The sequence below is a fragment of the Syngnathoides biaculeatus genome, chromosome 3, assembly GCF_019802595.1.
Source record: "Syngnathoides biaculeatus isolate LvHL_M chromosome 3, ASM1980259v1, whole genome shotgun sequence".
NCBI lineage: Eukaryota > Metazoa > Chordata > Actinopteri > Syngnathiformes > Syngnathidae > Syngnathoides > Syngnathoides biaculeatus.
In genome coordinates, this window is record NC_084642.1 from 36,989,851 (window position 1) to 37,016,916 (window position 27,066).

Here is a 27,066-nt window from a genome sequence, read left to right on the forward strand (position 1 = left end):
GGACCAGAATTTCCTCGAAGCAGTCTTGAAGTCGTTGTCCATGGCCTCACCAAAACTCTTCCCACGCCTGTGTTTTTGCCTCAGCGACAACCAAAACTTCATTCCGTGTGGACAATCGGTACCCATCAGCTGCCTTGGGAGTCCCACAGGACAAAAGGACCGATAGGATTTCTTCTTCAGCTTGACAGCATCCCTCATTGTTTGTGTCCATCAAAGTGTTCAAAGATTGCCACCACGAGGGACACCGACCACCTTACAACCAATGTTCCGGTCTGCTGTCGCAACAACAGAGGCGCAGAACATAGTCCACTCGGACTCAATGTACAACGCCTCCCCTGGAACATGAGTAAAATTCTGTCTTAGGTGGGAGTTGAAAATCCTTCTGACAGGGCATTCTGCCAGCTGTTCCCAGTAGATCCTCAGAATACGTTTGGGCCTGCCACGTTGGACCAAGACCTTCCCCCAGCATAGGAGCACACTCACCATCAACTGGTGATCAGTTGACAGGTCTGCCCCTCTCTTCACCCAAGTGTCCAAGACATGTGGCCGCAAGTCCAATGACATGACCACAAAGTCTATCATCAAACTGTGACCTAGGGTATCCTGGTGCCAAGTGCACGTGGATACCCTTATGCCCGAACATGGTGTTCGTTATGGACAATCAGAGATGAGTACAAAAGTCCAGTAACACTTACGTTCTGATTGGGGAATACTTTCTTCCCAATCACGCCCTTCCAGGTCTCACTGTCATTGCCCACATGAGCATTGAAGATGATTTGAAATGAATGGAGAAATGGAAGTCTGGGCGTCTCTGCTAAAGCTACTGCCCCTATGACCTGACTTCGAACTGGCTGTAGATGATGAATAGATGGATGGACCTGCTTATGTTAGTACTAAGTGGTGTTATGATGTGAATTCGGTGTACAGAATGCTTAATGGTTAGCAATTGGGATTAGGTATTACCGTTTTAGATTTAAAAAAAAAAAAAAAAAAAAAAAAAAACACTCCAACAATTCAACTCACCCATCTATCATTTTTGATAATCTTTACACATCCAACACGGCCTCAAAAATCACTTACAGACTCTTTCGTTGTAGGTAAAGTTTATCAGTGACCAATGACTGCATTTGTCTGCAATAAATGTCAGAGTGAAACAGTCTCCAGTGGCGCAAACATGGTTCAGGGCGGACCTTTTTTTTTGTCTGGGTGGAACTTCAAGGCAGAAATTTATATCTACCGTAATTTCCTGCATATAATGTACAAAATATTTATAAATATATTTCCCCAAATATTTTCAAAAAGTCAATAGAGTGCATTATATTTAGGTCTGGATGAAAAAAAAAAAAAATGTATGTGTATGTGTATTGCGGTAATGTGCACCAACAACCTGAGGTGCTACTGACCTGCTCACGGGAGTTTACCATTTTACAATCGTTAGCATAGCATTTGTGTTGCTACTGTACCAAAAATCAGAAACGGACAAAAACTCTCGAGAAGAGCTGGTTTTACAGCCGCTTTTAAAAGTGTCATCACTCCTGTCGAAGAAGGGTCATCACTCCTGTCGAAGAAGGGGACAACCCAGAAGCACTGCGACATTCCAAAACAATGGGAGCGCAAACTATGTAGAAATGAGCATAATGGGCACATTAAAAAAATAAAAATAAGAGCGCAAAATGCTTGCTTTTTTTTTTTTTTTTTTTTTAAATGTGCCCATTACGCTCATTTGTACGTCATCTAAGCTCTAGTTTTGATAGCAACCTGACACCACAGAAAAGCTGCTACAGACTGTAGCCAAACGGAGGGCAAGACCCACTGTTAGCAGTGTGGATTCAAAAAATATTTCCTCACAAATGCCATGGATGGCACAGAGGATTACATGCTGTGGGAGCAAGATGGGATCACTATTCATGATACAATACGGAAGGCACCGGAAATGGACCAAGTCATCAATTGTGAGTTCCACGACAATGCACCAAAGGTAGCTACAATGGATCTTTTTCGCAACTGGAGATGAGTCAGATGCTTCTTTTTAAGGCTTGGCCAAGGATGTGTAATGTAGTGGATAAACTGCACTATGCACAAATGTTTTATGCACAAATATCTCATGTAAAAAATGTTTTTTTGCACAAAGTTTAAGTTAAACAGTGTTAAATTTATTTCAGAATGTAATACGTGTTATCAACAGAATGAATAAAATGTTATGCAATCATTGACCATTTATTTCAGTTGGTTGAATGATTATGTTCTGACAATTTCAGGGACCAGGACAAGTGTGGCCTCTCCAGAGATATATTTTACCACTACATCAGCACATGCAGAGAAAGATTAATATTAATTGTTGTTTTACAGACAATTTTTTGAAAAACAAAAACTACAAACCTAGCAAAATAGAAATCCAGACAATTCCTAATATTTTGTGCATATGGACAGCAGCAAATTGGTGGTGTGCATTGTATATTGGTAGAAGGGTTTACCTGATTTTTTTTTTTTTTGTAGGTCAATTTTGGGCTGCACATTATACTTCGGGACACATTATACACAAAAAATTACTTTTACAAGAAGTCACTTTTTTAAGTCGACTTAGCCAAGTTATTAATCTTTCCTTCCCATCCCTAATTGGGATCCTGCATTGTTGTTTGTTAGAATGTCTGACAGTAGACTGTACCGTGGAGAAGCAGCAAATGAAGCCTGAGGTTACGACAACAAACAGATACCAGGGGGCACTTACCTGCTTCCACTGGTCTAGTTTTTTGGTAAGATGATTTGGGCTTCTCAACATCCTCAAATGTGCCTGCACTCTGTTAACCAAAACCACAAACATGGAACAGTAATTTACATCCACATGGAACCAAGGATGCAAATATAATGTACCTTATCCATCCGGTCGCTCTGGACACCGAATTTCCCTCCAAACCCTTTGGAGTAATCTGGAAGAGGGAGAAGAGGTGGCAAATTATAGTGTTTATTTTAGTTTGACAGTTCAATCACAGTCAGTATCCAAACTTATATGCAACTCTCCTCCTCACTAGGGCCTTTGCTATTTAATTTCTTCATTCATTTAATGAGAATACTCTCCTCAATTACCGATTCCTAAAATTGGTATCATCAATCAGTTCCAACTGCAACTCCTGTGGCAGTGTTCGCAGGTCGTGTGAGAAGGGACGTGACGCCACCTTAAGTGCCCTGTCAATTTAAATAAAATCACAAAACCGACAGCAGAATTCTTCATACAGGTCATCTATATTTTTTGACACGTCACGGGGCCTCTTAAGGTAGCCATGTGGGGAAATGCGGAAATGACGTGTTTGACATTTGCTTCGAACATAAAACCAGCTTTTAAACGCTCTGACGTTTGATTGCTTCTCATGAAAAACTTTTTTCAATTGTAGTTTAACATTCACCTCATTAATGTGTCAGTATGTCCACAGTAAAAGCTAAATCACAAAGCCAATCTGGCATTCAGCTACTAAAAAAATGTCAGTATTCTCAAGTAGCTCCAAAAATTAAATGTTTGAGCTCCCACACATGTTGACATACTTTTCCTAAACTTAACCACTTTAACATTAAATTCATAAAGTAAGTCCGTGTGGTCAGCGTCAGTTTCTTCAAGGAAATGAATAAACTGACGATGGTGAAGTCCCCTCGCTCGAATAAAGTTAACAAGTGTCACAACTGGCTTAACAACGTGGTCAAGATGCAACATTGATTTACACAGTGCTTCTTGGTGAATTATCATTTTCTTCTTTTCCTTTCGGCTTGTCCCGTTAGGGGTCGCCACAGCGTGTCATCTTTTGCCATCTTAGCCTATCTCGTGCATCTTCCTCTCTAACACCCACAGTCCTCATGTCTTCCCTCACCACATCCATAAACCTTCTCTTTGGTCTTCGTCTCGCTCTTTTGCCTGGGAGCTCCATCCTCAGCATCCTTCTTCCAATATACTCACTCTCTTGCCTCTGAACATGTCCAAACCATCCAAGTCTGCTCTCTCGAACCTTGTCTCCAAAACATCTAACTTTGACTGTCCCTCTAATAAGATCATTTCTAATCCTATCCAACCTGTTCATTCCAAGCGAGAACCTCAGCATCTTCATTTCTGCTACCTCCAGCTCCGCTTCCTGTTGTTTCTTCAGTGCCACCGTCTCTAATCCATACAACATGGTCAGCCTCACCACTGTTTTATAAACTTTGCCCTTCATTCCTAGCGGAGACTCTTCTGTCACAAAGAACATCAGAAACCTTCCGCCAACTGTTCTACCCCGCTTGGACCAGTTTCTTCACTTCCTTACGACACTCTCCATTGCTCTGTATTGTTGACCCCAAGTATTTGAAGTCATCCACCTTCGCTATTACTTCTCCCTGGAGCTTCACTCTTCCTCCTCAGCCCCTCTCATTCACACACATATATTCTTGTTTTACTTTGGCTTTTCTTCATTCCTCTCTTTTCCAATGCGTGTCTCCATCTTTCTAATTGTTCCTCCACCTGCTCCCTGCTTTCACTGCAGATCACAGTATCATCTGTGAACATCATAGTCCAAGGGGATTCCAGTCTAAACTCATCTGTCAGCCTATTCATTACTACCGCAAACAGGAAGGGGCTCAGCGCAGATCCCTGATGCAGTCCCACCTCCACCTTAAATACTTCTGACACATCTACGGCATATCTCACCGCTGTTCTGCTGCCGTCATACATATCCTGTACTATTCTAACATATTTCTCCGCCACACCAGACTTGCGCATGCAGTACCACAGTTCCTCTCTTGGTACTCTCTCGTAGGCTTTCTCTTGGTCTACAAAGACACTATGTAGCTCCTTCTGATCTTCTCTGTACTTTTCCATGAGCATCCTCAAGGTAAATCATGCATCTGTGGTACTCTTTCTAGGCATGAAACCATACTGTTGTTCGCAGATACAGCTCTGAACATTGCCTTTGTTCTTAAAAATGGGGACTAGCACACTTGGCCTCCATTCTTCTGGCATGTTCTCTCGCGCTAGTATTCTATTGAATAAGTTGGTGAAAAACTCCATACCCCCATTAGTATGTCATCAGGACCAAATGTCTTTTCCATCTTTCATTCTGTTCAGTGCCTTTCTAACTTCCCCCTTTCTAATCATTGCCACTTCCTGGTAATTCACGCTTGCCTCTTCAACTCTCCTTTCTCTCCCATTTTCTTCATTCATTAACTTCTCAAAGTACTCTATCATCTACTTAGCACACGACTGGCACCAGTAAACATATTTCCATTGCTATCTTTAATCAAATTTACTTGCTGCACATCCTTCCCATTTCTATCCCTCTGTCTGGCCAACCTGTAGAGATCCTTTTCTTCTCCAACCTGGTGCACGTCGTCATATGCCTCTTGTTTAGCCTTCGCCACCTCTACCTTAACCCTACGTCGCATCTTTATCTATCCCTTCTGCCTCTTCTCAGTCCTCCCCATGTCCCACTTCTTCTTCGCTAATCTCTTTCCTTGGATGACTTCCTCTATTTTGGGTTTCCACCACCGAGTCTCCGTCTCCCTTCCTACCAGAAGGCACGCCAAGTACTCTCCTGCCTGCCTCTCTGAGTACCTTGGCAGTAGTGTTCTTGTCTTTCAGGAGCTCTTCCTCTCAGTCTAGAGCCTGTCTTACCTCTTTCCGAAAGGCAACACAACATTCTTCATTTCCCAACTTCCACAACCTGATTCTCTGCTCTAAATTTGTCTTCTTAGTCTTCCTACCCACAACCAGAGTCATCCTACAAACCACCATCCTATGCTGTCGAGCTACACTCTCCCCAACCAACTCCCTTGCAGTCAGTAACCTTCAGATTACATCGTGGGCACAAAATATAATTCAACTGTGTGCTTCTACCTCCACTCTTGTAGCTCACTCTATGTTCCTAGCTCTTCTGGAGATAAGTGTTCACCACTGCCAATTCCATCCTTTTTGCGAAGTCAACCACCATCTGCCCCTCAAAGTTCCTTTGAATACCGTACTTACCCATCACTTCTCCATCGCCCCCGTTTCCTTCACCAACATGTCCATTGAAATCTGCACCAATCACAACGCTCTCTCGCTCTCTGGGATGCTCAGGACTGCTTCTACTACTTAATAATGTAGTGTAGAAAAAAAATCACCTCCTGCTCAGGGTTGTCCTCTTTCACCCTCTCCTGAATTCTCTTGAGCATCCCAACATTTTTTCCTGTTAGATTTGGTGAGCCATTAATGGTATCATTGGCAAGCGTACTCCAAGGTAACTTGTGCTTCTGTATGACCACTGACACGCTGTTAAATAAATCCTCTCCACGTATTTTTCCCTTTCAGGGATTCCATATCCAAAAACTCTTCAGTTGTCTCGAAATTCTCATTAATCCCTTTGATAAAAATTGAAAGCTTAGCAGTGAATACAATGCAAAATGACTCAGCTTTTGTTTAAAAGGTATGCTCCACTCATTCTTACCTCAACGAAATGCAGATTATCCAGTATAAATACAAGCATATCTAGAAAAATTCTAGTAAAAAAATTTGAAAATAACTTTAATGCGCTTTTTTATCCACGCAATCACATTTTTGTATGGTCTGCACCATTTTTACAAGATCACATGACTTGAAAAAACCGGGAAGTGACGTATCGTGTGTAAACAAAGGCTTGGTTACAGATCAATTCCTACACTATCACCGTTGATTTCTCTGATTTATCCTCCTCTGATGAAGAAATAGCACTATCGGTTGATCGGGAAGACGGAGGAATACGTCCATACAGATTTGAACCTGTGGCTGTAAATAATGGTGAAAATTTGGATGGATCTTCTGATGGGAATGACTTGGAGTCTGACTACTCTGAGGAAGACACGCACGACACACCATTCATCCATCCTATCGATTTCTGGATGGGGATCTTTGTGATGCGGTTTCCTATCATACTTTTAAGTTGTGATGACCCGGATCCTTTGTGATGCGGAATTCTGGAACGTTCCGAGGTGTGCCCATATAAGGATGAGAAAGACCGTTAACGGGACTTCTTCACACCGCACCGGACACCTACTGCCTTTTGTCTTTGGACATTTGGCCATTTCTGGAACAGTCACTAACTTTGAATATTCGCTGGAAAGAACATTAACCTCTTTGGGAACATTCGTTCAACTGTTTTGGCTCGACTACTCCGTCATTGAACTTCTATTTTGTGTTCGTTATTTTATCGTACTTGTGTTGGATGGTTGTGTGTGTGATTAAATTGTCTTATACCTTGTCACTGCCTTGTCACATTTTGCTGGTTTGAGCAAAGGGGACTTTAGTCTAAATTTACACGTAACTGCAAAAAATGTTCACTGCATAGCCTGGCCTGTTTGTTGTACGGCTCAGGGCGACCACACTTTGCTAGCCACTGGGTCCTTAAATGTTTCCTTTTACAAGGGCAGAATATGCCACTGAACATTCCTTGGATTATTTCTATCCGAATTATGGCAAAATTTCATGATATAGTACGGCATTTTCATATGTCTGATGGTGGCGGTAATGCATGTGATGACACTACAAACCACCCATGATTTTTTTGTTTACATATAGAATACGTCAAATCTGCGCAAGTAGGTCATGTGACTTGCATGAAAATTCATAATTGCCGATAAAAAAAATCTTCTGAAAACACCATTAAATGATATCGGATTAACCTCAAACTTTTAAGGTACAGTATATGACCTATCGGATAAAGGCTTTTCATTTTTCAGTGAATGAGCGGAACATTCCTTTAACTTTCCAATTAAGTGTTCATCAATGACTTCAATACGGCAAGTCACTGACTTTCATGATAAGCTAATTTTTTCCAAATTTGTTCTTGCTCTCAGGACATAAAATGCTTCCTGTCTCCAACATGTATTCTTTAAAGGTCAAGTGTCATGCCCATAAACATTCTAAAATAGATATTGTAATTAAAAATACATCTAACATTATTCACTTCAATGTCCATAGGAAAAAAGAAATATGAGCGGAGAGCGTGTCATCCTTGTGCAAAATTGCGGAAATTTCATTTGACATCGAAGTAGTAACCATGTTGCCCGCAACATCTGTTTATTACGTCACACCGGGACATTCGCAATTGAAAACACACTGTGCCACCTACTACGGACCAAAGAAGCTCTTTTCAAAGAAGAGAAAATTTCACAATCGAGTGAAGTAACCGGGGCAATAAGACCCTATCATTTTGAGCAATATTTAGATAATATGCAGATCACTTCTAACAACAGACTCCCAGACAGTATGTATGAGCCAGCCTGCCGCCCAACTACTATGGGACACGGACGGTCTTTTCAAAGAAGAGAACATCTCACAATCGAGTGAAGTGACTGGGGCGATATTACCCTATCGTTTTGAGCCATATTTAGATGATATGCAGATCACTTCTAACTAACAACAGACTCCCAGACAGCATGTATGAGCCAGCCTGGCCAAAGCTGTGCCTCGTCCGCGGTGGAAGCCGTCCCCCTCGTTCAAAGCCGTGCTCGGCGGCGACGGGTAGATTGACACATTTAGCACCCCTGATTTACGTGCGCGGATCTTTTGTTATATTCTGAGCGGGTTACGTTCTCCCATCCCCCAAACTGTATATGCATATTTTTTTTGGTAGCTGTATTTACACCTACTTGTCATTTGGAACCCACAAAGCTCGTCCTTTGCACCCCTGTAATCCATTTTTCATGACGAACCGGGTCTTTTTGAAAAGCATGAATAATGAATCCATCCTCCCGAGTGTTCGAACAATATCCAGCAATACAACAAGCCAGCATTTTGGCTAACACAAAGGAACAAAGAGCTACCTTTCAGCAAGTAAAACTAGTAGAAACATATGAGACCCCTTGAGTGGGCGTCTGCTACTAACATCACTTCTTGCTTCTTCTTGAAAACAAATCCCTCAAGAGGATTTTTGTGGCGGAAGTGACAAAAAGCCTGAGACGTTAAAATCATGTGTGGTGAATAAATGGATGGGTCCATTCCGGCTGCCTTTTTTTTCTCATTAAAAACATCCTAAAAATCATGCATTTCATGACAGGGGCACGTTAAAAAACTCCCTTTCGGAGAAAGGCTTGCTGGCTATTGCTAGTTTGCATGCCAGTAAATAACTTGTCTTTGTGCTCGAAGATGCTCAAACAAAAAGGTATTTTGCTGAGCCTGCAAGCTAGCTACCAACCTGTCAGCGGTAGCCATACGTTCTTGTGTGGAAAGGTTGCTTGCGTAATTGGCATGCTTAGTAGAAAAGTGACAGTTGATGTTGTATTCTTTTAAAACCGCAAAAGTTTCTTGACAAAGACATACAGCCTTGGACCGGACTTTAGTAAAAAGTATTTCGGCGTCCATTCTTTCTTAAACACCCGGCACTCACTGTTCATGTTTCTTTTCTTTAACATTGTTGTAAATGGGTTATGATCTGACCAGTGTAAGAAGTGTTGAAATGACTGTCATTACAAGTGAAAATGGAATGAGACCAAACCTAACCGGGCCGCATTAAAAAAAGACCAATGGGTCGGAGTTAGCTCAACTCTAGTTTGACACCATCTTCCTTGCACTCCTATCCATCCAAAATTTGCCAGCTCAGCGTCTTGCCTGTCATTTTCCAGTAGATCTACAACTTCCTGACAGGCAGGACACAGGAGGTGAGCCTGGGGGACACCACTTCATCCACGCGCACCATCAGCACCGAGGCACCCCGAGCTCGTGTCCTCTCACGTCTTGCTCTTCTCGCTCTCCATAAACAACTGCACCTCGAGGCGCCCAAGTGTCAAACTCCTGAAATACGCTTATGACACCACAGTCATCCGTCTCAAAGACAGTGACGAGTCTGCGTATAGACAGAAAGTAGCAAGACTGGAGCTTTGGTGTGGCCAACAACCTGGCATTAACAGTAAGGACTGTGGAGATGATTGTGGACCTCAGGAGGCATCCTTCACCACAGCTTCCCCAACTATCTCATGTCAACCATCAAGACCTTCAGGTTCTTGGGAATTACAGTCTCACAGGACCTGAGGTGGGAGATGAACAACTCCATCCTCACAAAAGCCCAGAAAAGCATGTACTTCTTGCAGCTTCTGATGAAGCACGGCCTGTCACAACAGCTGTTGAGACAGTTCTACACAGCGGTCATCCAATCAGTACTATGTATCTCTATCACAGTCTGGTTTGGGGCTGCCACAAAAAAGGACAAACTCCGACTGAAACGGACAATCAAAACCGCTGAACAGATTGTTGGCCCAACCCTATCCATCCTTGTTGACTAGCACACCACTCGAACTAGGTCCAGAGCCTTTCGGACCCTCCACATCACGGCCACCAGCTCTTCCAGCTCCTTCCATTGGGCAAGCGCTACCGATCAATGCAGGTCAAAACTAGCAGGGATTCAAACAGCTTTTTCCCTCTGGCAATCAAGTCATTAAATTCTTGATCGGCAAACCTACTACTTTCTGCCTTGTGCCGTTGTTGAGACACACAGCCACACTGCTGGTCAAATCAATATTAGTAATATATACTGTAGATCAGGGTTGCTCAATGTGTCGATCGCGAGGCAGTTTTGGTTGAATGTGTGACGGCGTGTGTGTCTCCTCCCCCCCAAAAAAAGACATCTGATCATCATCCATCTCGTCGCTTGACTCAGGTGTGGCCAATACATCAATCACACCCACATAAAGGCGCGTTCTAGCAAGCTTGCCTCCTATTTACGGTCTCTTCCCCGGTAGATTGCAAGAGGCTGACTGCTTGGGGGGTAAAATCTGGGCAACCTTGCTGTCGACTGTCGCACAATTCGTAACTTTAAACTGCTCCCTTTGCACAATTGTTATTGCACTGGTCTATAAAGGGAACCCCGAACGGGGAAGGGCACTCTGTACAAGCTCAATATAATGTGGGGCATTGACACATTCTTAATTGCTCTAAATGAAGAAGACTGCATCTCGCACTTCTTGTAAGGAATAGTTCCTATTAACTGAACGTCTCTTGTTCATGTTAGTTTGTTTGTTTTTTGTTTGTGAATGTCGCACCAGGGTGGCACCAACTGCCGGAGACAAATTCCTTGTGTGTTGTTACATACTTGGCCATTAAAGCTGATTCTAAAATGCTAATGAAATACAAACCCAGTAGGGCTGTGAGAGCGACCGACTCAGGTCTCATAATAGAGTGCAGAGTCCAAAGCAAACATGGTGAAGCAGCATTTGCTGATTATGTTGCAAAAAATTGAATAAGTTGCCAACAGAGGTGACGTCAGCCCCAAGTGTGAGTTCAAATCTAGATTAAAAACCGATTTTATCTCTCGTGCGTTTTAGAGTAGGTGCACTTTTCAGTGAAATTTCTTGCACTAAAAGTTGTTTAAATTGTAAATTTTCAAACGTTTGTGTATTTGAATGCGTTCAAACATGTAAAGCATGTTGAGCTACCTTGTGTATGTAATGCAGGTTACAAATAAATTTACTTTGCGATTCATTCTGGCATGAACAAAATAAAAATTTTGGTGATGCCGACTGACATTTAGTCTGACTTCAGTGAAAAAAAATGAATTGTAAATTATTTTTGCCATGTTTGTGAAAACTTCTGGCTTTAACTTTATATATTGAACCTTCATTGTATAGGTCAGGAGGTAATCAGGCTGGGTTGTGATCATTGAATTACCATAAATTGTGATTAATCATAATCAGTTCACAATTTGACAAACTTTTTCCACACAGGGTCCACCATAGAATATTTTTTCTTCGATAAATTAAATAATTTAAAAACAGATTTATGTTCACTTGGGTTATATTTGTCTGAAATTGGGGAAACCAAAAATATTTGAATTTGAGAGGAGGTGGAATACTTTTCATGGCATTGTATGTGTATTAGTGGTGCAAAGTTCATATTGTGTAAAGAGAATGGAGCGCAGGTCAGGGATGGTCAGGTTCATGTGAAGGAAGCAAGCCAGTGTTTCATGAAATAAGTCATGGCCATCTAACTGAATAGGAACAGAAAAAAAAAACCTCTCAGATGGGTGTGGTAGGGGGGGACTGCTACAAAGCTGATGGTACGTATTTTGTTAAGGGAAAGCAAGACAAGAACCAGGTTGGGGGTTCTGAAATGGGAATAAGGAAGTGAAGGTGTTCAGGGAATTATTTGTCCCTTTCTATGACCTGTGCTTTCCCAGGTTCTCCTTGTACTCATAACCCAGGGCACTCTGATCCTGCCTCTCCAGCTCTACACCATACTCCCCTCCAAACACACGCTCATGGTCTGTAAAATAACACACACAAATACAGTATGGACAAATACAACAGAAATATGCAAGAGGAGACTTCTCAAGACATCAGTCTTAAGTGATTAAAAGTTGATGAACATCTGATCTCAAATGTGCGTTGGAGTCTACACACGGTTCGCACGCGGCCCTAAAAGTCCCTAAAAAAACCTAAATTTTCGAAGGTGCATTTAGGGCTCCTAAAAGTCCTTAAAAATCCACGAAAATCGGTCAAGCCCCTAAAAGGCCTGAAATTAAAAAAAAAACAAAAAATCAAACCGCCAAAATTCTCCCTTAAAAAAAAAAAAAAAGAGCTTTTATTTTTAAAAAAAAGAGCTTTTATTTTTAAAAAAATAGCGATCTGTCTGGCGTCCAAACAGCCGGAAATTGTCAACGGAAGTCACCGTGTTGACAACTAGTCGCTATCTTGTCGATATCCCATTGTTTGTTTCCGTGAGTAGGCATTTCACTTCGTCTTCGTTACGACGTAGCGTAGTTCTTTCATCGATCCAACTGGTATCACGGGGAAGTGCATTTTTCAAGAAGCTTGGGTTGAAAGTAAGAAGTTTGGGAGCTGGGTTCGTCGAGATCCAAAAGATCGGCACATGTTTTACTGCGATCTGTGCAAGCAGAGTAACCAGCTTGAAAAGATGGGCGTCAAACCGCTGGAGTCGCACCGGAAAAACAGGAGACACGCTAATTTAGCGAAGACTCTCTCATCTTCCGTTGCTATCAATCTCTTTCTAAAATCTCAAGATAGTGAAGCATCAACTTCAGGCAGTGGTACTAGCTGTGCATGCGCACCTACCGTTGTCCAGGCATCGACTTCAACCAGCCAGAAGTCAGACTTTATGAACGTAGTTCAATACACGAAGACGGACTCGTTAAAGGCAGAGATCGTGTGGACATTAAAAGTGATCTGCAGCCATTACAGTTACAAATCTTGTGAAAATAATTTGAAAGTGTTTGCAGTCATGTTCCCAGACAGTGACATTGCTAAAACTACCACTGTGGGGAAAAGAAGACTTCGTACCTGGCTACATTTGGCATCGCTGCCCACTTTTCATCTCTCCTGCCTCAAAGCCAAAAAAGCCAGAATAGAGACTGACATATCTACACTTATTGTGAAGGCTGACAGGCTGTGTGAGGAGGCAGAAGAAAAGAGGAAGCTGAGGTTTATCACCGAGGCCAATGCACTCAGAGGCAGAGCAAAGGACAAGAGAGCCAATTTGGCACCTCTGCAGCAACAAATAGAGGAGGCACTGAGTAGGCTCAAAGAGCTAGAGTAGGGGTGCTGAGACAGACATCAGTAGAAGACATTTGTGTATATAGTTGCAATTGTAGTTAGAATCAGTTTTTCTGTAGACTGTTATGACATTGACAATGGTCACATCAATGAGAACTACTACAAGGGGCGACAGGTGATCACTGTCACAGTTACTGAGGTACTGGAACATTTGATGAACCAAGAACGGTTGATGGCACCATTGGGTGAGTCTTTTTTCCTTACTCTTGATTTCCCACGATGGCCCTAAATTTTTTGTGTCGGCCCTAAATTTTTCCGTGTCAGCCCTAAAGTTTTCTTGTCAGCCCTAAATTTTTTCTTGTCAGCCCTAAATTTTTTCTTGTCAGCCCTAAATTTTTTCTTGTCAGCCCTTTATTTTTCTTGTCAGCCCTATATTTTTCTTGTCAGCCCCTAAGAATGCCCCTAAAAAGCCCTTAAATTTTTTTGGTCAGAGTGAGTAGGAACCCTGTTATATGTTGTCAATATTGTGTGGCCATTGACAGGCCCCTTGAGTTTTCAACCAAACAAAGTGAAAACAATGCATCAGCAATGAATTTGTTAAAATCGGCTTTATGCTAAATCCAAGCTAAGGTTTCACTTTGTTTGTTCCTCTTTAGGTTTAACTCGCATATTGATGAAGTAATCATCCTTTCAAAGACACATCACGAGCAAAGGAGAAGCCACATCAGAAGAAGAGGACGACATTTAAAAGCTTGCTGGGGAACTATTGGACTTTTGGATTTATTTATTTTTTCCAGGAAACGACTGAATTTATTTTTGGATCTGGCAAATTGTTATACTTGAAGTACTTTATTTGATGAGGGGAAGAAAAAAAAAAACTAAAGGGAAAAAAACATCCTTGAAGACCCCACACACCTATCCCACTGCCTCTTCAAATTACTGCAATCAGTGAGGAGACTTCATAGCTTCCGTAGCTCAGTGGTTAGAGCACTGGTTTGGTAAACCAGGGGTTGTGGGTTCGTATCCCACTGGGGCCTCCACTCCCTGAGAAGGGTTGCGTCAGGAAGGGCATCCGGTGTAAAAATTGTGCCAAACATATATATGCGTTCATCTGAGATGACACGCTGTGGCGATCCCGAAAGGGACAAGCCGAAAGAAACACACACAGTAAGGAGACTGCATAGTCTTCAGCAAAACTAGCAGACTCTCTGCTTTGCCCCCATTATTATCAGCCCACCCCTGGCACCACCACCATTGACTGTAGACCAGAAATTAAGCACAGTAATGGCCTCACCATTGCAGCTCTAGATAAATTAGCTCGATTGACTATATTGTTTATATTCTCTATCGAACAAGACACAAAATGCATATTTTAGACAAATTTATTTATATTTTATTTATTTTGTTTTAACGCTTTAGTCTACTGTAACACTCCAGGTCTGTGAGGAATGCTATATGTCATGTATTTATAACATATCTGAAAATAGTTACTTGAATATGTTTCATGCTAATGACTAGTGCATGACCATAGGGATTTTTATTTTAGCCCAATAATTCTGATATGGCGCAATTAAATTCTGCTAAATAATTTATGAACTGAGAAATTAATAAAATGTATATGTAGTTAAACACTAACAATGAAAACTTTTTGTGTTTTAATGTCATTATGTTGCAATGAGTTTAAAACAAAAATTTAAAAATGAAGGATTTGCCAATTTGAAAAGGGCTAATCGTGGGCAGATTAAATCATCCAGCCAAAATGAGATCCTACTAAAGACACACCACTTCCATTAAAATGAAATTTCAACTGTTGCCAAAGATTACCTTGAGCAAAAAATGTTTTGGACAACTTTTCACCAAATCGAAATTGCACATGTTCCCAATAAAACAGGACATTTCCAAATCAGTGGAATGTGTAAGACATCTTTTCTTTCAATTTATCATTCTACAGAATTTGAGGTTTTTATTCAACTTATAAACATTTAATTACCTAAGAATAAGATGAAGGCAATTTCATTTTGATCAATTCATCATCCATCAACATTACCACTGCGTAAATGCGCATGGAGATGCTGGAGACAATTTTCAAAAGTGGCCATCAACAAATTCAAAGTACATCCTAACCAGACAAATACTGTACCTTTCTGGGACTCATGGAGCTGTAGTTTCTCCTGGTGGTCCCATCCTAGAGCAGATTTATCCTGCCGGTCTGTCTGTACACCAAATTTGCCTCCAAAACCTTTGACATAGTCTGTAGAAAAACATTGAATTACAATAATAAGCTTTTACACTATGCACTCTAAACCCCACTTTGTGGTGACATGGGCACAGTATGACTTTTTTTGGTTTAATCTTAATTGCACTGAATTCACATTATATGAACCGTGACATAGCAAGGGAATATTGTAAATCAAAATTGTATTTATAGTACGAGAGAGAGAGAGAGATACAACCGCAATAAACTCAAGCAAACCAAAAGCAAATACCGTAATAAACGCAAGCAAATCGCACTTGCAAAAAAAAACAGAACTTTGATATGCTTTCGTGCCTTCATGAGAGCGACATGAAAGAAGCAAAGAGCCACGGGTTGGCCGGCTGTGGTTTAGACCACAGCTGCCAAAGCAAGCAATAAAAGTAAGACATTTTGAAGGCTGTCAGACAAGCAAGCAGCTACAGGAATTTATCTGCTGTACTCTTAGAGTCCTGACAAATCTGGAAAGACCACAGTTTTTAATCAGTCAGAGTTCGTGGGTATTCAAAACACATTAGTAATGGTGTTCCTAATACTGTGGACAAAACAAGGAATATAAATACTATAATAGTAAAATAATAATAATTTCACACAATGATTTTTGGAAAAAAAGGCATACAATTAGTATGCTGAACAGTCAGTGTTCTGTGTAATACCATCTTGTTTCCTTTCATGGTGCATAGAGTCGTAGACACAAACAGATGCATTAGTAATCCTTGCATTTTCTTTGACAATCTACATTTTCTCTATTTTATTCTTATTTATATTTTATTTTTCTTTATTTCTCATTTGCTCCACTGCAAAATATTCCCACAAATGTCCCCCATTGACTGAAAATGAGGTTAAATGATGGTGCACAGAAAATTTTAAGTTAATGTTACAGTGTTTAAAAAATTAGTACACGCCATTGAAAGTCTTTGATGTTTACAAAATGTTAATTCAGAAAACTTCACCCACTTATGTTCTAATCGACCAAAGGAAAATTGTTCTTGGGCTCTCTTGGAAACTGGTAAAAAGCACAATTTTCAAAGGGTGTGTTCGGACTTCGGTCAAGCAAATAAGCACTGTACATTTCAAACCGATTTATAGATCAATTTACCATAAAACACCAATAAAACATCTCCATGGATATCTGGTTCAATTAGGTTTTTAAAAACATGTACACCAGCAGTCTACTTTCATTGCGATCTAGCTTTTTTTAACTATTCTAAGGATATACATTACTTTGGTATATTTTGAAATTCAAGGAACTGTTCAAAATTGCACCTTTTACCGAAAACATTAGGGTTAGGGTTAACCACGAGCATTGATTTAACATTTGAGAAGTGTCAAATGAGCTAGAGTCAATATATGGTCAATGTATCTGGAATTCAGGGTCGCAGGCACTCTGAATGGCACCATTGTCCAAGTGCCGTGAAAAAGCATTTGCCCCACTCCTGATTGTTTTTTTTTTCATATCTATCTCATACACAGGTTTCAAATCCTCAAATGAATTGTAATGCAACTCAGAGAGAACCCAGGGAAATTCAAAATGCAGTTTTGAAATGACAATTCCATATATTTAGGCACAAAAAATCCAAACCTTTCTGACCCCCTTTGAAAAGGTAATTGCCTCCCCTTGTTAAATCACTAAGTCACTATCACTAACCACAAATCTCTCTCTCTATATTGCCACTGGGTGTAATTTTGTGTCCAACCATTGTCTGTCTCTATGTGCCCTGCGATCGGCTGGCAACCAGTTCAGGATGTACTCCTGCCCAAAGATAGCTCGCTCCAGCACTCCCTCGAACCTTGTGAGGATAAGGGGATTAGAAAGTTGATGGATGGATTTGAAACCTGTGTAATAGATTTGCTAAAAAAAAGAATCATCAGGGGCAAATACTTTTTCGCAGCAATGTAATTTGTTAGTGATCTGATTTGACTAGAATTATGAATTCTAGTGGGAAAAAAAACACAGACATCTCTACACTCGTAAGCTTGACTTGTCAAGCTCTTTTAGAAACGTTTAAAAAACAGGACGCACCTAAAATTATTCACATCTTTGTATGGAGATAGTATGGGAGGAACCTTGTATCATGAGATTAAGACACTTAAGATTTGTGCCATATAACCAACCTTTCTGAGACTCGTGCTTTTCGGTTTTGCCCTGGTACTCAAAGCCCACAGCACTCTTGTCCACTTTGTCAGTCTCCACGCCAAACTTCCCGCCAAAACCCTTCGTGTAATCTGCCAATGGCCATAGCAAATGGAGTAGGAGGGATTCCAAAGAAGAGGAGAGGGAGAGAAAAAAAGAACAAATAGGACTTTGAAACACTGATGGCCTGAATTTATATGAAGCTCTATTGATGAGGAAGGCCCTGTGTGTTTGTATACTTCTGAGTGGCTTAATGCAAAGGTTTGAATTGAAGACAGCAAACCTTTCTGGGAATCATGTTTCTCGGTTTTGCCCTGGTAATCAAAGCCCACTGCACTCCGGTCAACACGATCCGCCTGGACGCCATATTTCCCGCCAAACCCTGTGTTATAGTCTACATGGCAGGAGGGGGGGGGGAATAGAAGACCAGCAGCGGTCAAATATCACAACCTACATGAAAACAATTGTCGATTTAAAGTATGCAAATTTTAATGTTTTGTGTTGTGTGATTGTTGTAGGGATCATATTAGATCCTCATCTATTCACTCTCCTTCACAAACAATTCATATAGAAGCAAACTGACTAGGTATGCTGATGGACATTGGGCCCATCACAGACTGCTCAAAGGTTGTAATGCAGGTTTCACGGGCCACATTGTAGTTACGGTTTCCTTCAGGGGGCCGTTATGACTGAGAAACCATAAATTATTATTTCAAATTACACATTAAATTTATGAACAAGTTTTGGAATCTGAAATTGAGGGTAATATGCTTTTAAACTACTACTGTTTGGTAAACCAAAAATGCTTGTAACATCATAACGTTATTCATGATCTCAGAATCAGCTTTAATAGCAAAGTATGTAACAACACAAGGAATTTGTCTCCGGCAGTCGGTGCGGTCCTGATATGGCATTCAGAACAAAGAAAAAACTAACAAGCTACCTGCAAACTGGCTGACTAAGCACAAGGTGCATGTCAGAAATCATTGTGGCAGAATCGGTGTAACTTGAAAACAGTCAAACCAGGCATGAAACGGGTCGCTAACCAAATGAGGCAGGCGAAAGCATGCCCCAGATAACACTGCAAACTGCAATCTGCAATCTGGGGTTAACACTCAAATAGTTAACATGTTGCAACATCACCTTTCTGTGAAGCATGCTTCTCTGTTTTCCCAGCATACTCAAAGCCAACTGCAGACTATAAAGAGATCAAAAAGAAAAATGTTGATAAGTAGATGGTCAAAAAAAAAAGGGTATGACAGATGCATAATATTACAGATCTTGACCAGTTTAGAACTTTTTTATTCCACGTCACAGTTCAGTATAAATGAGTCGAAAGTGGATGGAATGGGCTGAGTTGCTCTCACAATATTCCACTTTGAGAGTGGTAATGAGAGAAGAAAAGCTTAGAAAGTCAAATTTCCCCCTCCACACACACAAGTAAAAAAAAGAAAGATGATAAACTATCCATTTGCTGTTTTGTGTGGTTAAATACTATAAAACAAAAAGACTAGGGAATAGTGTAACAAAAATTTTGCGATAAAAGCTCCCTGCCACTACACGAGGAAATACATTAACTTAATGCCTTTTCATATAGTCATTGCATATTTGGAAGTGGTGACATAGTAGCCGAGAAGGAAGTCGGGAGGATTTCCCCAATGAGTGGAGCGCTTCGAGGTATATTTTAGGCTGATGGGGGAGCATTGAAAGGGAATCTGAAAGCCTTCTGCAGTGACTTCTCATTACATTTTCCCATTCACCCAAAGTTTGGGATCGTGGAACACTCCAATTACCCTTGCCGCTTACAAGTCCGCTAAAACAGCCCTTGGAAATCATTCCGCCAGGTCCTCGCCCATTGGACTAGCTTACTGATGTCACCGTGTTGTCCGCCCAAAACAGAACATTTCTCGATAAGATGATCCTACGCACATACGTCAGACGCCCTCTACATTGACGCAGCACTCGCCGTCACGACAAAAATCCCTCACCCCACCTCAGAAGATATACAATTAATAGGAAATTGAAACATGTTAGACACCTTGCCAAATGCAATGTGAATTGACCTTATAGCAACTGATCAATCGTGGCTCAGTTGTTTGATGCAAAATGTCCAGGTTCAAGTGATCCCTTAATAGAAATGACCCAAATGTTGTTGTGTCATTTGGATTAACTCGGCTACTACTCCTACTTCTTTTAACTATGTGGCAAGATGTACGTGAAATGACAATCTGTTAAAATGCAAAGACTGGTTGATACTGTCAATTCATTAGAGTACAATGTGGCAAGAATTTTCAAAGTCAGATGATGGGGAAACATTTTTCGGCATACTGTCTGGAGAAAACACCTTCAAATTAGAGTAAAAGCTTGGTATAGCTTCATTGTTTCTCATCATATCTCCCATGACACCAATAAACTAACCAGTGTGGCCAGTAAAATTGGTCATGTACTTTAACAATCAATGTATTTATGGTCGAGGATTTTAGAGCCATTTCTTTTTTTGCTTTGTTTTGCTTAGAAAACCCCACCTGTTACACCTAGAAAACTCTATCTTGATTTCACAAGCTATCAATATGGGGTAAAACAGGAAATACCTGGTCTACACGATCAGCTTGAACGCCAAACTTCCCTCCAAAGCCCTTAGAGTTGTCAGTCTGGGAGCAGTGCTTGGATAACTTGCTCTGGTATTCATGTCCCACGGCAGACTGTTCAAAACACACAGAGATATTTTTCAGAACACAAAAAGACAAAGTAATGCAAAAGATTATATTGGGTTGTTCACTGTGATTGAAAGAAGTCAATAAAAGAGTGGAAGAATAAATGAGCAATACCGCTGGAAACATTGTCAGCAGTTGAGACATCTGAATCACAAAACACACACGCACGCACGCATACAGAAATACACCACAATGGTCTAAGCATTGCTCACTCATCAGATTCATGTAGCAGTGGCTGTACTGACCAGAAAAAACTGAATTTACAAAGTTGCTTGCCAAGGAAGACCGTCGTGTATGAAACAATACAACTGAATTGTCAATGTGTTGCCAATTAAATATAATAATGATTCAGATGAAAGGGGAAAAAAAACTAGAATGTCCTGCTAGAGACTGATTTTAGATTGTGGGGGCTCATATGCCACGGGCCAATAAAAACAAAAACATGTTTTGTTTTCCCGCACCTTGTCCATGCGGTCCTGCTGCACTCCAAACTTTCCTCCATATCCATGGGAGGCCTTGGGCATGTTCTCCAACTCTTGCTGTTTCAAGCTTGTATGCTCTGTTGACACGGTTTCACGCAGCTTGTGGATACTATCCCAATGAGAAAAATATTGCTATGACACATTTGTAGTTTGTCCCCTATATAGTGAAAGAAAACACACTCACTTTATATGTTCCTGATGTCCAGAACCAGCTACTGTCTTAGCACCCCAGCGCTGCTCCTTCTCAGATACGTCATTCTAGAATTACAAAGTAAAAATAGGCTGCATTAACAAAATAGAATTGTGACTAGGAGAATGGCTCTGCTCGGCATGAAAAGCAAAGATACTCCTGAAGATTGTGCGCCAAGCTACCTCAAAGTCAGGGTCCGTCTCCCAGTCGTCACCTCCATCATCCACAGTCATCTTGACTGACTGCCCTGCTGCTGCCTTCCACATCTTCAATGAGCCCCTGTAAAATACACTGGAGTACACAAACAACTTCATGGGATTCAATTATGCAAAAAAAAAAAAAAAGCAGATAACAGTACATTTCTTTGAAGTGATGACTATTATGACTGCCAAACAGAACAACAATGCAGACCTTAATCAGGCAGACATTTTTAAATGATGGTTTCATTTATGTTGAAAGCTTTTCGCATTATATTCAACATTTTTACGTGTTTTACCTTTCCCTTCTAGAAGTCAAATTATTTACTTAAAGTACCACTGACACCAAAATATAAATTTTAAAATATGTAGTTATCAAAATTGTATATTATATTATTCACTTTAATGATAATTTCGAGTCGGACAAAGTGAGCTGGGAGCGTTTAATTAAAGTGCAAAGTTGCAAAAGTATGACTCAACATCCCAGTGGCAGCCATATTGTCTGTGACATCATGTGACATCTCATGCATGCATCACACTCGAGCAGGGGGGTCACACTCAAATTCACAGTGGGCCAAAATTTTAAACTGAACAAAGCCGCGGGCCAAGGATGAACAAATGCAACTTTTAATATGGAACCAAACAAGTTTTGACTTAACGAATATTGAACAAGCAAGGCTTATATAACTTAAAAGTACAGGCGTGCAAAATCGAGTTGCTAATAATACTACTAAAAATAACAATAGTAGTAATCATAATAAAAAACATAGTGGCATATTAAATAAAAATGGAATGCCTCCTGTTTGCGGCCTTCTGAGATAAATGTCAAAATTAGCTTCTTACACAGGCTAATAAATTTGAAAATAAAAAAACAACTATGAATAAATTAACCATTCAGGCGTTAATTTGAAAATGCCTCGCGGGCCAAATATGATTACACTGCAGTTTTGACACCTGTGCATTAGAGCCCCTGGCATTGAAAACACGCTGTGCCGAATGCAACGGCAGATGAACGTGAGCAATTTTCGGATTTTTCTGGCACCCCTTCTGAGACTGAAGTTCTTTTTGAGGAAGAGAATATCTCAGAAGTGAGTGAAGCGTCTGGGGCAATTTTACCATATCGTTTCGAGCCAAACTTAGATAATATGCGGATTCCTTCTCCACTAACAACAGTCTCCCTGACAGACAGACAAAGAGGACAAGGAACCCAATAAATTATTCAAAATGACAGACCCATAATTGTTTGATTTCCTAACCGTTTTACAAATCTTGTGTAGGTAGCGAACTCAGGAGGACCCATGACAGGAGAAGTAATTACGTCAGGGGTCCCCAAACACTGGTGGACGGTTTGGGGCTCCTTTCTCCTCCAGGCCAGCGGTGCGACAGCATGGGCCAGCCAGCCTCCCGGCCCACCTCCGCGTCAGGTGAAAAGGCGGCCGGCGCGCATCGACACTTGAGCAACCCTAACTTTAAGTAGTTATGACACAGACCTTTTGTTACGTTCTGAGAGAAGGATTATGTTGTTGGATGCGCATTTCTATTCCTATAAGGACGAGGATGGCTGTCGACCGAGCTTTTTATAAATGTTGCTGCTTTCGGATGAGTACACGGACACCACACTGCCGTCCCAGAACATTCGCTGGAAATAACATTCGCCTATTTGGAAGATCAACTATTGTGACTATACGTTGTTTGGCTAGTTAGCTTGTGTTACATGCTACTAAACTGTCTTTGTACTTCTATTTTGTTATTGTTCTGTGTTGTATTGTATGTGATTAAATTGTCTTAAATGCAATACAAGTGCTCTGTTATATTTTGCTGGTTTGACCAAGGGGATTTATTCTCAATTCAAACCTAACACATGCTATACACTGTGAGAAAAATTAGTCCCCCAACTATTATTTTTTTTAATAGCTCTATACACACCTACCTGTCATTTGGAACACACAAAGCTCGTCCTTCGCACCTGTGCAACCCATTTTTCATAACGAATCAGGTCTTTTGGAAACATGTGAAGAATGAATCAATCCTCCAAAGGGTTCGAGCAAAAAAAAAAAAAAAAAAAAAAAAAAAACAGCAATTTAACAGGTCGGCATTTTGACTAACGCAGAAAAAACAGCTAATTTCTAGTCACTAAAATCAGTATAAACACTCGACCCTGCCACTGTCGGCGTCTACGAAATAAACATCACGTCCTGATTCTTCAACACAAAACCCTCGAGAGAATTTTCATGGTGGGAAATGAGAGGGAAAAAATAATTATTAATTATATGGTAACATTCTGTTATGCTGTGTACAAATGGAAGTGTCCATTCTTGATGAATAGTTTTGGGGGGATTAACAACATACTAAATTTGTTTTACGTGTCAGTGGCACTCTAACAAAACATTGACGAAGGACTACCGTACCAAACTAAAGTTATACATCAGCTGCCATGCAAAATATTTCTCCATTCTTCTACAATCACGAATGTTCAGAAGGTTTTAAATTTTTGAAAGTAAAACCATGCATATAAGTATCATGTATATGTTTAGCTTGGAAAAGAACTTCACACACACACACACACAAAATGGAGATCAAATGATTATGTATGATGATCATGCTTAGTACTGAAAATATCAAAGAGGTTATTTTAATAAATGTTCTACTCTTATTTATGATGCTTTTATTTTCGTATTTTATTCTTAAGCTCAGTGCACTACAAGAAACAATCTGGAAAATATAAAAAAGTGGAAATTCCCGGGATCTGAAAAAGAGAACCACAGACCAGGAAGCAACTTTGTGTGTTCCCCATATGACATGCCTAGGTCCCACAACACAACCACACCCTTCTGCGATTCTCTACAAACTGAAGAGGTGTCATTTACCTGACTCGGCCCGCAGTGGGGAATTAGGAATGACTTAAATTGTCACAGGTCATAAAGTGTGATCGAGAGAGGGTTGATGTCTGATTCGAGCAATGGAAAGGAAAACCCTTGTTTCCGTTGAAGTTGACAAGTTAGGTGGCTCGCCGTGTGCAAATTTGATGTCTGGAACTAGAAATCCTAGCACAAATAACACAGCATTCGTTGTAAACTCAAACTACGTAAATATAAAGAGTTTTGCCATTTGACTACCAACAAAGAGATTCGATTTTTTTGTCTGTGCCGTTAAACGGGTACAGAGGGGAAAAGGTGAACACCTTCCAGTTGTGTCAACGTTTCCTCAGACGAGTTGCGAACAGGATTACGATATGATTTAATGCAGTCAGTGTTATTGGTTGTAGCAATGGAAACACAACTATTAATGTAATTAGGTATAATTTAATGATTCAAGGTTACTGAATTGTGAACGACTGTCTGCGACGTTTCCGGCTCCAGTTTTCCACTGAAGTAGCTGCTAATGCTAACATGCCAACTGCGATGAACGAACCGGGGCTCACTCGGCGAGGCCAAGACAATTTCAAATTGAATCAAAAGTCCCAGGCTCACCGTCTAAAACAGATGGATCTCGGTCCAGAACGAAATCAGTCGGGCCTCCGGTGAGGAGAATATTGTGTTCTCACCCTGCTCAGAGATGGAGAGGAACCCTTTTTGGGATCTTCCTGTTCTCCCAGTATCCCGTTTTCAGGCGTGATGGCGTCAGCGAATGGGCGTGGCCATCCTTCGAATCCAACTTCAGTGCCTGGCTGGTGGCTTCTTTGATGTGTCGATTTTGTTAAGACAAACATTTAACAATTATATATTAGGAACCACTTAAAAAATAAATACGTCAATAAAAAGGTCGGTGAAGGGTTACGAGCCCGCAAGCACAACCTTTAGAAAAAATTGGTTCCGAACAGCTAGCCATAAAGTTCAAAACTCCAGCCTATGGGTCAAATCCGTCCAGTTTATCACTTTAATCCGGCCCGCCAAAGACTGGCACTGAGTCTCCCAAATCCTATCAAAATTATAATAGGGTTCATTTGGTCCTATAATCCTATAATTCCGAGTGGTTCCGCCAGGTTGTCCTGTAATGACCAAGTGGTTCCACCAGGTTGGGCACAAGCTACAGTGATGCACTGTCTTCCCGACTTCGCCTGTTCCGTTTTTACTCCTGCTGCTTTGAAACTTTCAACTTTGAGTGGGTGAAAGAAAAGAAAAATTGACAGTGAGTGCACAGTATAAACACTAAATACTTTTTCATTGAAGTCTAGATAGTGGCTTTGTCTTCTTCGTCTTTCGGCATGTCCCATTAGGGGTTGCCACAACTAAGTGTATCTCATGCATCCTCTTCTCTAACATCCACTGTCCTCATGTCCTCCCTGACAACATCCATCAACCTTTTCTTTGGTCTTCCTCTCGCTCTTTTGCCCGGCAGCTCACTCTCTGGCCTCTGGACACGTCCAAACCATCGAAGTCTGCTCTCCCTCTAATGAGCTCATTTCTAATCCTATCCAACCTGCTCACTCCGAGCGAGAACATCAACATCTTCATTTTTGCTACCTGTTGTTTCTTCAGTGCCACCGTCTCTTGTCCGTACATCATGGCCGGCCTCACCACTGTTTTGTAAACTTTGCCCTTCATCCTAGCAGACACTCTTCTGTCACATAACACACCAGACACCTTCCGCCAACTGTTCCATCCCGCTTGAACCCATTTATTCACTTCCGTACCACACTCACCATTGCTCTACATTGCCCAAGTATTTGAAGTCGTCCACCCTCGCTCACTTCTCCCTGAAGCATCAGGGTTTCCCCTCCGTCCTTCTCATTCACACAAATAAATTTTGTGCTGCACTCATACATGTCCTGTACTATTCTAACATATTTCTCCGCCACACCAAACTTGTGCATGCAGTACCACAGTTCCTCTCTTGGTACTCTATCGTAGGCTTTCTCTAGGTCGACAAAAACCCAATGTAACGCCTTCTGTCCCTCTCTGTACTTTCCACGAGTATCCTCAAGGCAAATAATGCATCTGTGGTACTCTTTCTAGGCCTGAAACGATACTGTTGCTCCCAGATACTTACTTCTGTCCTGAGTCTAGCCTCCACTTCTCTTTCCCATAACTTCATTGTGTGGCTCATCACCTTTATTGCTTTGTAGTTTCCACAGTTCTGAATACCGCCTTTGTCCTTGAAAATGGGAACTAGTACACTTTTCCTCCATTCTTTTGGCATCTTCTCTCATGTTAGTATCTATTAGGGTTAGGTTAGTTGGTGGAAAACTCCACAGCCACCTCTCCAAATTGCTTCCATATCTTCACTGGTATGTCATCAGGACCAACAGTCTTTCCATTTTTCATTCTGTTCAGTGCCTTTCTAACTTCCCCGTTATTGATCATTGCCACTTCCTGGTCATTCACACTTGCCTCTTCTACTCTACCTTCTCTGCCATTTTCCTCATTCATTAGCTTCTCATAGTACTCTTTCCATCTACTTAGCACACTAATGGCACCAGTCAACACATTTGCATCGCTATCCTTAATCACCTTTACTTGCTGCACATCCTTCCCATCTCTATCCCTCTGTCTGGCCAACCTGTAGAGATCCTTTTCTCCTTCTTTCGTGTCCAACCTGGTGTACATGTCTTCATATGCCTCTTGTTTAGCCTTCACTACCTCTACCTTTGCCCTACAACGCATCTTAATGTATTCCTTTCGCCTCTCA

At 41.1% G+C, this 27,066-nt stretch overlaps 1 protein-coding gene across 2 annotated transcripts in view; it reads right to left on the bottom strand.

Moving 5' to 3' along the window:
* Positions 1-25,075, bottom strand: part of LOC133498602 (src substrate cortactin-like) — a 39,682-nt gene extending 14,607 nt beyond the window's left edge. The window contains exons 1-11 of one of the 2 annotated variants that reach the window (XM_061815661.1): positions 24,909-25,075; positions 21,424-21,520; positions 21,236-21,309; positions 21,031-21,160; positions 20,447-20,557; positions 18,999-19,053; positions 18,139-18,249; positions 17,837-17,947; positions 15,611-15,721; positions 2,872-2,927; positions 2,729-2,798 (exon numbers count right to left, since the gene is read on the bottom strand). In XM_061815661.1, coding sequence (XP_061671645.1) covers positions 2,729-2,798; positions 2,872-2,927; positions 15,611-15,721; positions 17,837-17,947; positions 18,139-18,249; positions 18,999-19,053; positions 20,447-20,557; positions 21,031-21,160; positions 21,236-21,309; positions 21,424-21,507 — 913 coding nt within the window. In that variant the 5' untranslated portion in view covers positions 21,508-21,520; positions 24,909-25,075. Of the gene's footprint in view, positions 1-2,728; positions 2,799-2,871; positions 2,928-15,610; positions 15,722-17,836; positions 17,948-18,138; positions 18,250-18,998; positions 19,054-20,446; positions 20,558-21,030; positions 21,161-21,235; positions 21,310-21,423; positions 21,533-24,908 lie in introns of both variants that reach the window. The other variant, XM_061815660.1, reaches the window with a different exon arrangement.
* Positions 25,076-27,066: the final 1,991 nt, after the last annotated feature.